General features: G+C 35.6%; 3 protein-coding genes across 3 annotated transcripts; 2 read left to right on the top strand and 1 right to left on the bottom strand.

Moving 5' to 3' along the window:
* Positions 1-1,467: 1,467 nt before the first annotated feature.
* On the top strand, positions 1,468-6,443 carry LOC124437252 (the record flags this gene model as incomplete). The annotated part of the gene is made up of 3 exons (XM_046987244.1): positions 1,468-3,660; positions 4,016-4,123; positions 5,174-6,443. A coding segment is annotated over one exon (1,077 nt), but the record flags the coding sequence as incomplete, so codon positions are not given.
* An 89-nt stretch (positions 6,444-6,532) lies between these two features.
* On the bottom strand, positions 6,533-8,040 carry LOC124436668. Its single transcript, XM_046986638.1, has 3 exons — positions 7,751-8,040; positions 7,465-7,599; positions 6,533-6,779 (listed from the first exon to the last, which is right to left on the bottom strand). Exons 1-3 carry the CDS (start codon positions 7,950-7,952, stop codon positions 6,673-6,675), a joined length of 444 nt encoding a protein of 147 aa, XP_046842594.1. The 5' UTR covers positions 7,953-8,040; the 3' UTR covers positions 6,533-6,672.
* Positions 8,041-8,096: 56 nt separating this feature from the next.
* LOC124436667 (golgin subfamily A member 6A-like) lies at positions 8,097-13,813 on the top strand. Its single transcript, XM_046986637.1, has 12 exons — positions 8,097-8,521; positions 9,688-9,746; positions 10,149-10,203; positions 10,311-10,355; positions 10,925-11,024; positions 11,341-11,420; positions 12,488-12,565; positions 12,676-12,777; positions 12,979-13,044; positions 13,141-13,211; positions 13,293-13,364; positions 13,675-13,813. The coding sequence occupies exons 1-12, from the start codon at positions 8,189-8,191 to the stop codon at positions 13,733-13,735; spliced, it is 1,122 nt and encodes a 373-aa protein (XP_046842593.1). The 5' UTR covers positions 8,097-8,188; the 3' UTR covers positions 13,736-13,813.
* The last annotated feature ends 470 nt before the right edge of the window (positions 13,814-14,283 follow it).

Genomic DNA, 14,283 nt, shown 5'->3' with positions numbered 1-14,283 from the left:
GGCAGGCGAAATGTTGGTCTTTCGTTTTGTTCTTACTCCCTCTGGTTCAGGGCGTTGCTTGTTCTTAATTGGCACGTTTGTTTCTTTCTCATCATTGAGTACTGAAATCTCCATGTTAAAATGATCAAATTCCCGGGACGTGCGGGAGAAAAGGGTTCTTGTGATGGATAGACGGTATAAGCCAATAGGGTAAAGAACGTATTTGCCAAGGAAGACACGTTCAGCAAAGCAAGTGATGGAATCCAGAATGGAATTAGGGATTCGATGGAATGTTAAAGCACATCCTACATCTCAGATTACGATTCCATCTCTTCTTATCCAGATGACAGTGACGAGCCAACTTTCAGCAAACTTCCTTAAGACAAACGGAAGTTTTGGTGAATGCCAAACAGCGAGGATATCAAATCCATGTCAAAAATCTGGTACATTGCACATTAAACAAGGACGGCATAATTGGATCTAAAAGGTTTAAAGACAGGACAGAGATGATCAACGAGAGGCACGTAGAGTAGGACGGGAACGTGTACGCTATCTGTCTTGGTGTAGACCAATATTCCTTCCGAAGATTGCCAAAAATCTGTAATATAATATATTGTTTCTTAGAAGCTATTGATCTTAACATCCCCAACATGCATGAAAATATAAACAACTTTGAAACCTCCGATGCATTTCTTGACTATTCTCGCACTCAAGCATAAGTACCTATTACATGCCGTACTCAATCGACGAGACTGATCCAACTTAATCAAGATCATATTGGCGATGAGAAGATAGAGTTCAGAATATTGGGAATTTGGCATTTAAAAAAAAAAGTAGAGTAGAACGCTCACGTCTGCAGTGTATTGTATTTCATTACTTGAAACGTAAATACTCGATTTTCGCAGCAAGCTTCTTTTATTCGTCAACTTTCTATTTATAAGTGTTCATCTACATAATTTCAATTTACTGTGTTTGTTGATTGCATTTTTAATTTGTCTGCCTCAAATCTCTGATTTTTTTTACTTCTTCGGTTTAGGAGACTTAACAACAAAGGCTGCTAATTCAGAAACTACAACGAACATATATTTCTTATTGTAGAATCTACTTGGAATATCATCGAATATCGATAGAATGAAACAAAAGTTGCCACGTAAATTTGACTTAATTTACATGACAATTTCACAGCATAATGAGTTTACTACTACGAGACAACATTTTTTAGTACACAAGTTAGAGTTAACAACCTTGGTTGCTAGTTTCGAAACTCTAACGAACCTATATTTCTTATTGTAGAATCTACTTGGAATGTCATCGAATATCGATAGAATGAAACAATAGTTGCCACGTAAATTTGACTTAATTTTAATAACAATTTCACAGCATAATGAGTTTACTACTACGAGACAACATTTTTTAGTACACAACGTTCTCACAACATTCATTGTCTTTCATGACGACGTTACAGTTCATAATGAACAAGCTACGTAACAAGTGTTTACAAGTTTATCTCGAGTTCTCTCAATCTTATTCCTCGAAGATAACATTTTCACAAAGTACACAGCGCGTTTTGCTTTTGCCGAGCTCAAACTACAGTCAAAAGTTTACACGTCTAGAAACTATTCAACCAAGACTATAAATTGGTTGGAAGGTATAAGCAATACTGGTAAAGAACGCATTTGTCCAGGGCGTCACATTCAACAACAAGAATGGCAGCCTAAATGGAATGAAGAATTCAGTAGACGCAAAACTTACGATCACATCTCTGACTACGAATGTCCTTTTCCTTTCTCAAGACATAAGTCTGATCTCAGAATACTTAGTTCAAACGAACGGATAGTTTTGGAGTCTGCCAAACAGCAAGGATACGCAATTCCAATAAAAAACCTAGCACATCACACAAGTAAAGAAGCTGATATAATTAGATCGAAAGGATTTTTGGGCGGAAAAAAGAAGATCAACGAGACAAGTGGTGAGAGCGTATATGCTTATCTCTCTTGGTGGAGTACAATATTCGACGAAAATGTTGTCCGTAATTTGCAAGATCACATGAAAAATTGTTTCTTGGAATTGAATAATCGCAAACTCAATGACATAGATGTGATTAAGAATCAGTTTGGAGCTTCTGATGCATTCTTGCCATATACTATTCGCAATCAAGGTCAAAGATGTTCCCATAGCTTTATTTATTCAATCGGTGAGCTAGTTGAGTCCTATCAACAACATGTTGGCAGGGCCGAGAAGATCGAGTTTAGAATATTGGGAACTTTTGCATATAAGGTAAAAGTAATGCACACCGTTCTAGTATGCAGTGAAAGCGCAGGGAAGGATCAATTTTCAAAATACCCACTTATACCGCAAAGAAACAGCGTCGTGACGAAAGATAACGAAGGAAAATGGATGTGGTATCCACAGGCAACAGGAACAAAAATAAAGCGTTTTGATAGCAGGAAGATTTTCCCTATGTATAGACGTTATGATTGTGTGTCTTTTGCATTTCATGTGCGACACGGAGAAATATTTAAGACCAATGATGTCGATAAACATTCAAAGAAACTAAACAATTGACCACTTCAGTAGTTCAAAGAATCCTTTTTCTCCCGTCTATCTCTAAACAATGATCTACTTACATGCAAATGGATGCCAAAGAAACCTTTATGATGAAAGCAATGATTCTATCAATATTTTTACAGTTTCCGTTTGGTAAATTCAAAAATACATGAAGCTGTTTTTGATTGACATCGTATGATTTCAAAAGTAAATTGTTATAACTTAAAATGACCGGGACTTCTAAGAATTGTCTAGGAAAAGCAATATCTCAGTCATCGTATCAAATGGCTTTCGTTCACCGCATACTTCAGACAAGCAATTTGTAACGCACGAACACATGTAACTTTAAAATGAAGGAGTTCTTGTGTTAAATATTCTGTTCTAAAAGATCTTGAATATCATCATGCTCAAAAAGTATGCTAATTTTGACATGCAACGTCTGTTATTTAACATACGAACAAAAAAAACATTTGCGTTCACCTTCACTTTCGCTTTCATGTTGCCACGATATTAGAGCCTGCTGCTACGTTTTAAATACAATACAGTGCAATTTTTCAAGTTAGTACCAATTTCCAAGAAAGTTGGTCAGTACGGCATGATCATTGCATTAACAATTGAAGCTGCTAGAAATTCATAGCTGCAAATACTAATTTTATTTATTACATCTCGCCCAAAATTATTAGCATAAATAATCAATTCTCATAGGAAATCGAAAATTTACATTTTTATATATTAGAAGAGGTCAAGACCTTCTCGAAAGCAAAAGGTAGCTTTGTACTTTTTAACAACGTAAAATAGATTACCCTATGTATAAAACACAATATTTTCAAACGCAACTTCTGGTTTAAAACTTTACTCAAAGGATGGACAAGCCAACGAAAAACCGACAAACCACCTGCTTAAGAAAAGTCGCATAATGAATTGAACCAATCATAAGGATTGGAATCATTACGCATTTAACGTATATAGACGCTATATATTTAAGTCGAGTTTCTTTCCTTTGAAAAGAAAGTTTCTTTACAAATTTGATGTCTCTCATCAGTGTATTGTAAGGAAATGATGTCCCTGAAAAACTACAAGATCGCTTAAGGAAGCTACTGTCCAAATTTTGGGAAAGCTTCAATAGTAAGTGAGGTAAGAACACCATGCAAAACAAAAAAATTGTCGATCAATTGTTTCGTCGAGGAGAATAGGAACGTTTTAAAACATTAGGAATGACAGAGAACAAGAGATGAGAAAAAGCAGTAATTTGGTTGAGGATACGATTATATATAAATATATATGGAATGTTAACCAATGAAATTGCAAAAATATATTTAAAAGTACTTAGTATTAAGACATTTGTAAGAGTGTCTTATTGTAGTAAGCGGTTGTTGCGTTATTTGCATGACTATTTAATCCTGTGGAGCTTTTCTATAGCAATTCTTTACATGTATTGAAAATTTAAATTGATAGAATTTAAAGTATTTGATTTACTATATAATTGTAGCATTCATACATGACGATTGTGTTATTTTACTGCAACCCTATGAGAAAGCAATAACTTACCTATATCTATTGCTCGTGAAATAATTTCGAGGATTACTCAATTTCAAAGGTATGTTCCGGTAATAATATAATTTATACTATGAAGGATCCAGGAGCATTTTACGTGATTTCCTTTGAAGTCTCTTAAAGAAATTTAAGTAAATAGAGCTTTCATTTCATGGCGACGGGTAAAATGTTCGAACGCACTATGAGAAAACAGACTCATTCGCAATAATCGCCGAAAATTAAGATCACCCAAAGAGAAAACTAAACAGTGAACAGCAACAAAACAAACCAGCTCAAAGATAAAAGTCTCGGTAAAGACCTAAATGACGTCTGACATAACAAGTGCATGTCAACGTAACAAAGACAAATAAATGGTGAACCATACCAATGAATTCCATTCATCAACCTAAATAACGAAAATATTTATGCTTCTACAAACTCGGTAACATTCTGACGACTCTAAAATTTCCCTCCATGACTCTAACTTAGAAATTATAAGGAAATTGCGACAATCACAGTCGTTTAATTTGGGGTATGTCTATAGTCCTAATGTGCATAATAATGGCCGCTTTACAGTCGATTTCACACAAATTTTGCCAAATTTCCTGAAGTTGGTTGCTAAGTTGCAAGGTTTACACCAGTGAACTTCCGATAGTGGCAACAAAATTCATATTAATTTCCAAACTTCAAAACAATCTTGCAAACTTGTACATGTCCATGTACACTCCACAAATACGAGTACCTTTTACATTTACAACCACACTCACCACAGAGTCATACTAAATATGAAAGTCACAGGTTTCATGATCGTTATAAATGTATTATATTAGATTATTATAGCCTATATATAGGTTTCCAGAATACAACATTAAAAAATACGATCTAGAGCTGTTTCGTCTTGTCCCCAAGTAAAAAATCGTCATGTAAAGTTACGGAAAACTGACGTCATAACACTATTTTGAATGACACAAATCGCTCTCGTAATTGATATGATCATTTATTCTGAGTTTGATACGTTTTCTACGGTTATTGACAATGAACATGGTTGTAAGGTCACTAATTTGAGTTACGTCAAACTAACGATAAATTTGATGTTATTGTCTGCTTTTTAAAGGTTTGCCGTTATTGAAAGTAGAGACGTTTCTGCACATAACTTCTTTACAATGAAGAGGAAGCACGGCACAATGGAAAAGTGGTTAATTGGGGAAGAAAGTGGTAAAGGTGAAGAACGCATTTGCCCAGAGAGACATGTGACTCAAGCAGAATGGTGTCCTTCTTTGACCGAAGACTTAAGAAGCAAAAAAAAACGTCGTTATGACTACATTTCTGATTATGAATGCCCTTTTCCTCATCCCATCAAAATGACAAAATTATGGGAAAAAGGCGTTTGTCAAACGCAGTGGAACGCCTTGCAGAAAGCAAAACAGCAAGGCTATGGTATTCCCATTGAGAAATTGGCGCATTTCACGAGTGAAAACATTTCAAATTCGATCATTGAAGACGGAGGTTTTCGAGGTCAAAAGAAGAAAATAAACATGAAAGGAGAGGAAGTTGTATCTGCCAACCTGTCATGGTGGAGTCCAGTTTTCCCTGACGATGTCCCCGAAAAACTACGAGATCACTTAAGCAAACACTTGTCAAAGTTTGCTGAGACAGGGGTGGACAATTTTGATGACATAAGAAGTCAGTTTGCAACATCCCAAGCGTTTCGACCAGAAGAAGGCGATACCGAATGTTACTTTCAATTTCCCATCCCGTCAATATTACGTCACTATAGAAACTACATAGGGCTGGAAAACGATCTCCAGTTCAGCATCCTTGGGACCTTCCTCTACGAAAAAGAAATAATGCACGCCGTCCTAGTATGGAGCAAAGCAATAGAAGGTCATGAGCAATTTTCCAAATACCCAGTAATACCAGAGAAAGAGAGCATCATAACAAGAGATGATAATGGTCGTTGGATGTGGTATCCACAGGCAACGAACGGAGAGAAAATCAAACGATTCAAAAGATTCTCCGAAATTGGTGAGGATGCTCTCTGGGAAAACGTGGCTTTTGCATTCTATCTGCGTCCAAACGACGTGTTTAAAATCGATTTAAAAGGACAATTGTGCACTTTATAATAATCTCTTTTTCAAAAACGATAGTAGATAGCAAATACCGAGTTCTTAATTTCTTATTTCTTCCAACTACGTTAGATGATTTTTGACGCACAGAAAAATATCACAGTATTAATAAATTAGTAATGGACGTAATGCCAGCGTTCCTATACGACTGTATACGAAGGTAAGAAATTAAAAACGATTGGCCGCCAGTATGGTAATCTTATAAGCGTCAAACTCAAGCACTTTCAAGCACATCTTATTAAATTGAAGTACTTTTAAGGCTTTGAATTTTTCAATTTAAATTCAAGGACATTCACGTTTTGTACTAACCCATCTAAGACAAAAAATTGAAAACAATCACAAAAAAATAAAATTGAAAAACAATGGGGAAGTAATATTTTTTATGTCGCAATAGTAATCCTAAACTTAACAAGTCAATGTGAATTATTACAAAGATATTCAAACACAATATTTTTCTTAACTAATGACAGTGTACATCTCGAAGATCTTATTTGGAGGAAATGCCAGTAATTGGATTAGCCTGATTTTTCTGAAGTTTCTCGACTGTCGCCTTTGCCCATTCTTCATTCACAGTTCTTGGAGTTTCTGCTGATACTAAAAAAGATGAAGTCATCAGATTCTTGGGTCCTTCTTCTTACATGTGTATTGATATGCTTACAGTTAAGTCAATTGCAAAGATCAGGTACGAACTATAATATCAAGTTACTTGCTAACATTCAGAATTTTCAAAGTACAAAAGGCCTATGAGTAAGCACAGTAGGGTTCTTGGGTGGAAGAGAATTTCATTATTGAATCACAACAAACATTGTAATAATATGTTTGACAATTCCCAGTTATAAATTTTAAATGCATTGAGTATCATTAATGTTTAAATGAAGTCACATTCAAAACATTGCTTTCACATGTAAAAATTTCACACTTTTGACAAACAAAAGATTTGCAACTTTAATGTACATGTCGAGAAATGTGTCATGACAGTAATGTTGTATAATTAAGTGTATATCTTAGAAGATGATTAGGTAATGTTGTGTATTGAAGTGTATATCTTAAACGATGACTTGGTTAAGTGCTAAACATTACACTTGAATGGGTTTTACTTCAAGACACCCCATTCTAGTTTGGCTTTTGTCATTAAAAACACATCCCTTCTATCAATGTGAATCAAAAAAATAATTTTCCATCTAGTCCTTTTCATATAGAAACACAAACATCAAACCTAATGATGTCAATAATATAAAATATGAACATCAACCAGAAAGAACTAATGTGGTTTTCTTACCATATTTCCGCAGAAACAAGAAAAATGACATTGATAATGCCAACAACATGGCAACAGCACCAACAATTTCTTTGGTATAAGACTCTCCTGTGTTGTTCATTGCCTCGATTGTGTAAGGAAACGAGGCTCTGTATACTAAAATCAATAAAAATGAATATTTAAAACTTTAAGCATCCTGTGTATGAACTTTGAACTATTTTGATCTCTTCCACAAAAAGGCAAAATATTTTGGCGTTTTCAAGTGAAAGAGAATTTAAATTGATCAGATAAAATATCAACAACTTACTGGCAATTTTGTCTTCTTTACTGAGTTCAGTCCATGGTTTTTTCTCTTTTCCTGCAAGAGATCCGTCAACTTCATATCTGTCCATTTCAATAGGACTGTAGTGCTCCAGTCTTGGTGGAGTCGAAATCGCCACTTCTGACGCAAAGCTTCGCCGAGCAAACTTTGCCAACAATGCAGCACGAGAAAAAAGTCGCAACGACATTATTATGGTCAAATTTGAGCTAATTTAAAGAAAACTCTTCAATGAAAGATCAGATTAGATAAAAATGGCCGACAATACAAAAATTTAATTTACTTGGTAGCCAAGCCTGCAAAACGAGCAGAACCGAGGGCTGAGCGTCAAAGTCCGATGATGGTCTAGGAGTCAAAAAAGTTTATTTTATACATTTATAAAACATTTATGGACAAAACACTTTCCATTTCAAGCTCCAATATACTATGGATGTTCTCTATGCCATGCAAGAGCAGGAAATACTACAAAATAACGCCGCAAACAAGTCCAAATACGCAAAACAATCTCAAGTTGACTTTGACTATCGCCCATGGCAACGTACAGCAAGGCCACGGCTTGAAAATGAAAAGCCAAAGATTTCCACAGGTTTAAGCCCTGGCAGTGGTAAAACTAACGATGACAGTTGGCCAATTAGTCGTTTCAGTATCCACACAGCATGCAGCTCCAAATGTCAGCACAGTTGGAACAAGAAACATCTTATTCCACCTATCAATGTTGAAGAGGACAAAGGAAAACGCAAGCTTTTTTCAAGGCTTAAGGTAAAGTGTTGCCAGAAGGTTATGTATTTCCAGAAGGAAAAGTGTTGCCAGAAAGGTTATGTGTTGCAAGAAAGGTTATGTGTTGCCAGAAGGTAGAAGAAGGCACTGATGCAGGGTGGTGTTGTCTATATGTATTTAACTTGCTGTAGAATGATGAGAGTTTTGATTTTATCGAAAGATTATTTCTTGCAAAGATATCCTGCTGCAGTGAGCAAAAATGCTACTGGAAATTATATTGTTTCTGGTATGCCATTCCCTGTAAGGGCTTTTGTAACGAGTTGATTTAGAATACAAAATTGCAATGAACTACAAGCTTCAACTTTAAGGAGATCACCATAAAAAATGATATATATTAAGATCGAGACTGAATGTTCACAAATTGAAATTACTATGTGTTCACTATCCAAGTCTAGGTCAATTGGGCAAAGCAAGAAGCTTCAGATTTTGATTTAAAATTACTGGTTTGAGTAGTCTAATGAATACTTGCAAAGTAAAGCTAACTTGCCAAGTATTTTATCTGTTAAAGCTTAGGTGGAGGAGATTTCACAGTTAGTAATACGGTGTACTTATTTTCTTTGTGAAAAGTGCTAGGAGTGAAAGTTTTCTAGTTAAAAAAATGCTAAAGCTTTTTACCATAAAAGAACACACTTGCAATAGAAACTGTTGGTGGTTCTTTGTCAAACCGTTATTGACAACAGTCACAAGACAATTATAATAATCTATGAGTTGGGCCAACTTTTTTAATCATGAAATGGTTGAAATAATTTGCAAACACACTATGTCTACAACTTTATACTCATTTGAACTCACTCCCTTAAATGTGCACAATCCTCACCCAAAAACAATTATTACTGCTGTCAAACAGTGGTTAACTTAAGAAAATACCGAACTTTTTAATATGACCAGGAAACATTATGAGAGCACAGTCAACCATGGCTATTTTAGCCAGCAAGTAAACTGTCAAGATAGACTGATAGTAGACACGGATGTTTTCATTAGTTTGATTGGAATAAATAAAACCTACCTTCTTATACGTTTAAAATGCAATAAAATGACGATTTTCTGTAATCAAATGCAGTAGATACGTAGGTCGCCATGTTTGCGTAGTTTGAAAAGAATTGCTTGTAAAATATTCCTCGAAATTTTGCACTTTGTTTCTGCTTTAGATGCAGATAACAACCAAGGAAAAGTCGCTGATCGAATATAAAAAACTACATAAAAACCTGTATCCTTACATTGATGGTAGTGTCTTAATCGTAGAATCTTTTCTTCACCATGCCAGGAGATTTACGAACTGCTCATTTCATCTTTCCACGTGGTTTCTAAAGTTTATAAACGATAAGATATGATTGTTTAGAGACAAAGCCAGGTTACAAAACTTTCATAAATTTCTATGTGTCCATCTTCCAACAATTTATCCTAAACTATTATTCTGCAATTTTGGTAAAAGTGGTAATGTTTGCTGTTGATGAAATTTCAACGAGTTTAATGTTTGTAAAGTAATCTAGGCAGCAATTATTTTGTTCCATTTGCACGTTTTACCATGCTATTGCCATTGCTGACCATGAATTTGTAATAAATTATTTTACACATTTTCTACTCAACCTTAACACATTAATATATGAAGGCTAGAAGAAAATAATAAAATCAGAGTAGAAATTACAGTGACCGAAGAACAGAATGTAAGTCTCAATTACCACGACAAAATTTATCATTTAGCCCTTTCCAAATTATGTAATTTATAATCTGAAGTACTATCATTCAGTTGTCCTCTTCTACAATTTATCAGCATTTCGAAGCTAAGTCACTTCTGGAAAAATACCAAAGATTTCAAGTTAGTATACTTAAAACCTTTTCCAGCTTATAATTTGAAAAAATAAATGAGAAAAAACACTCTCCAAAAAACATCATCTTGTCCACTGAAGATTCGATGTGATGGCTTAGTAAGACCACTTGCATAAGCATGCTTTCCACAAGCCACGTATCATAACGTATCGTAGCAAAACGTAACAGCGCATGCGTGCTTATGAATTAGATGGTCAATAGGCACAAGCACGCATGCGCCATGTTACGTTTTGTTACGATACGTTACGATACGTGACTAGTGGAAAGCAGGCTTTAGCTTGGTAAGGACTCTGAAATCAAGTCGAAATATTGCTTCAGGTCTTGTCTCTTGCTATTATAACTCGAATCTTGAGTTTACAAGATGATGTTTTTTGGATTGGGTTTTCTCATTTAGTATCTTATGCTATTGAACTATTTTGCCATAACAGTCACCCAGTTGAATAAAAGACTGTTATGCATGTCATTGTGTCCAATTGTTGGACATTACTGAAAATTTCACGAACATTTAGAAAAGTTGGGTTTGCAATGGTTTCTGTAGTTTTCTTTCGATTTCTCCAGGGTTCTATGAATACTTTACAAAAACTACACAAGGGTCAATCGATGGAGTTTATTGAAAAATACGAGAAAATCCTAGAGAAAATCGAGAAGGAAGTACAAGGTTGGTGATAAAACAGCAACAGGGATACCCGCGAGCTTTCCTTTTGGGGAGTTTCACTGGCCTGCAACACAATTTTTGCAGCGTGCCTGGTAACTTACCGCTACAGAATGTTGCACCCGCACACCCACAGGAACAACAGAGATACTTTCAGAAAAGTTGTGACTTGAAATGTTAAATTGGCCAAAGTGAATCGTTTATTAGCACAAAAAGTTCTTTTGTGATTTTACGTCGAAACTAACATCCCTCTTTCAACGAGAATTCTGATCCTACATGGACGCATAACGCATGAATTATTTCTGTTTAATTGTATTCATAGAACTTCAACGACAAACGGAGGAACTGGATATCATACTGACCTCCAAAACTGACGAAGTAAAAACATTAATGAATTATAAGGTAGAGGTTTGTCACATGGAGTGCATTTTGAGTAAACTGCTTTTAACGTCATTGCTTGTCTTCGCTTACGCGCTAAACATATAACACGTGAAGGAAATACCCTGAAATTCAATTCAACAGTCCCCAATAGATGGATGATTTCATTTTCTAAAAAATTTGACGAGTAAGATTCAGCTAACATGCCCATTAGACATATTGCATAAAGGGACGTATCATTTACAAAACCACTGGGCACTGGTTTAAGATTTCTGTTTAGTAAAAAGGTTCTTGGGATAATTTACCCTGACATGAAAGGTTTTCCAGGAAAAACAACCGGAGAAAAGTTCTCGATCCATATAAGCCACAAGTTTTGCCAGTCCCATTTTCAACAAATATCCATGAAGTGTAGAGGCAGCATTCTAAGAGAAAACTTAAAGCCTGTTTTCCACTAGCCACGTATCGTAACGTATTGTAGCAAAACGTAACATGGCGCATGCGTGCTTGTGCCTATTAACTATTAAATTCATAAGCACGCATGCACCATGTTACGTTTTGCTACGATACGTTACGATGCGTGGCTAGTGGAAAACAGGCTTAAAATAAATATTAGCGAGGTGCGCATTACAATAATACACTATAATTCATCCATCATCTATAGTAATTCGATACACTCTCACTTTCGTAATTTAAATAAAACTGTAAATAGATAGCATAGTCATTCCTTGTACTGAAGATGGCATAAGCCTGCCGAAACATGTTTACTTTAAAAAAAACTTGTCGTTCACTTGAAATGCCTGATGTATACAGAGCTATTAAGAAATTATGGAAATAATACACTCCTGTAAATTGCTGTCAGTCTTTGACTTGCTCACGATTGACCAAATCTAGGTCTAATTATTAGGTCTAACATATCAATATGAAAAACAGAGCTTTGGTTTGGACTAAGCAAACAACGTTCAGTCGTCTTGCAGAAGACGTGCAATGCTTGCAGGGGCGATATATTCGAGCATTCGCAATGCTCTCAAACGCAGTTTGTGGCGTGCTCCTCTTACCTACTGTCTACCTTACGGCATTTCCTCACGTTTTAGGAGAAGGAATACCCAGGGAAACTACAGAAGATAGCGAAACTAAAACGAATAAGAGAAAGACTTCGCAATGAACATGAAGTAAGCACTGACATAACCTCTCTCATACAGACATCGAGGAACAGCTTGATTCAATCTTCAGAAGATGATCAGAAGTTGGTTATTGTTGTAAAAAAGAGTTGTTATTGTAGAATGAGTGGAACGAGCTGGTCGAGGCGATGAATGATCATCAAAAAACCCTCTTAGCAAAAGTTGAGTTGCAAAAAGAAAACGAGCGAAAACGCGCAACCGAGGTGAGCACAGTATAAGTAAGACATCAGAAATCAAGACGATCGTTGTCCAAATAATTGAATTCAGTTCAGTAAAATTCCATGACACAAAGCAACACTCTTGTAAAGTCATTGCCAACAACACTACAAAGATAAACTTTATGCAGTAGCAAGATCGTCCAATATTTGCCAGCAATGATGTATTTCATTTGTCACTTGCGATAGGAAGCTATTTCGTCAATGAACGAGAATGTCAAGAAACTAGCTCTTCAAAATCTGACCATGAAAAAGGTAACAAGAGCACATACACACTTTTGTCAACGTAAATAATCGACTCCTGGATGAGAGGTAGGCGGCTATCGTAAATACAGCCTTTCTATTCCACAGGAAATCGAAGTTCACATGAACGAAATAAAGGCATTGACAAATGATGTATCTACTCTTCAAGAGAACATCAAGTATGTTTACTGCATTAGAATGAAGTGTAAAGTCTATTCGCCAACTATTCAATTCATTCAATCTATTCTTGCTCGTTTTAGAGAAATGTCGCATGAAAAGCAAGCAACTAATGGTCACTTTCCATTGATCACGAAGAACACATCAAACATCAAGTATAGTATAGTTTCAATTATTCCTCAGCATCAGCGATTGCATTAATAGTATATTTTACGATGTAATAGCTACGATATTACCCACATTCGCCGACCAAAAATGTTTTCTACAAAACTATGTTTCGACCATCAAATGTATTGCAGCAAGTTACTCGTGATCAAAATATACTTTTAGCAATACATGCGAACATTTCTTATATTTTGGAGAACGAATAAACCACTATGGCCTTTACAATTTTATATAGTCTAGCTGTTTTCTTCTATACTATAATGAAATGTAACTCTAATTGTTTTTAATTGATATTTTCAGATGCGCACCACAAGATGAGGTTCATTTGGATTCCTCGATTAAAACATGGCTTCCAGTTTAATAAGATAATAATTTATGTAAATTGGGCTGCGTTTATTTGTAAATATTCTGAAGTAAAAGCAATAAGAAAAATTCTTTAGCTTCGCACTGGACTCATTTAATACAATAATCGCGTATTCAAGGCTTGAGATTTTAGGAAACAAATGGGGAGAGTAGCACAGTTTGTAGTATTATGCTCTTTAACGTTAATGGCAATAATTCTTGGGCCCCTACATTTTCAAACCTCTAAAATATTTTTACACTCATGTTTCAACTTTCGTAATCGCGATAAAAACTTCATAATCGTGCACTATATAGCCCGGCGCACACGAGAGCTATGTGCTTAGCAAAATATCATTCGTGTCAAGGGGCGCGAGCAAGTTGCTCTCGTGTGCGCGTACTGTTTCCGACGACTTTTGCCTTTCCTGGCAGAACTGGCAAATATCAAACATGTTTGATATTTTTTGCCACGCGTGGCGAAATGCTTTGTCGATTTTCGTGTGCGGCGTCTTGCAAATTGCTTTTGTTTTCATCACAGCGCATGCTCAATAAATCTCATATCAAACAAAA

This window comes from Xenia sp. Carnegie-2017, unplaced genomic scaffold (genome assembly GCF_021976095.1).
Source record: "Xenia sp. Carnegie-2017 unplaced genomic scaffold, XeniaSp_v1 HiC_scaffold_16, whole genome shotgun sequence".
In the NCBI taxonomy this organism is placed as follows: Eukaryota; Metazoa; Cnidaria; class Anthozoa; order Malacalcyonacea; family Xeniidae; genus Xenia; species Xenia sp. Carnegie-2017.
Note: the sequence above shows the minus strand (reverse complement) of the source record. Positions and strands in the feature narration are given on the sequence as shown.

What these genes read in the sequence shown, in the direction of transcription:
- LOC124436668 (XM_046986638.1), bottom strand. Translation starts at nt 7,952, where the DNA reads ATGTCGTTGCGACTTTTTTCTCGTGCTGCATTGTTGGCAAAGTTTGCT. An exon ending in TAAAGAAGACAAAATTGCCA is followed by an intron (nt 7,600 to 7,750) that starts GTAAGTTGTTGA and finishes TATTGATTTTAG; the next exon opens with TATACAGAGCCTCGTTTCCT. An exon ending in CTTGTTTCTGCGGAAATATG is followed by an intron (nt 6,780 to 7,464) that starts GTAAGAAAACCA and finishes CATCTTTTTTAG; the next exon opens with TATCAGCAGAAACTCCAAGA.
- LOC124436667 (XM_046986637.1), top strand. Translation starts at nt 8,189, where the DNA reads ATGGATGTTCTCTATGCCATGCAAGAGCAGGAAATACTACAAAATAAC. An exon ending in AGCTTTTTTCAAGGCTTAAG is followed by an intron (nt 8,522 to 9,687) that starts GTAAAGTGTTGC and finishes TTTCTGCTTTAG; the next exon opens with ATGCAGATAACAACCAAGGA. An exon ending in AGCGAAAACGCGCAACCGAG is followed by an intron (nt 12,778 to 12,978) that starts GTGAGCACAGTA and finishes CACTTGCGATAG; the next exon opens with GAAGCTATTTCGTCAATGAA.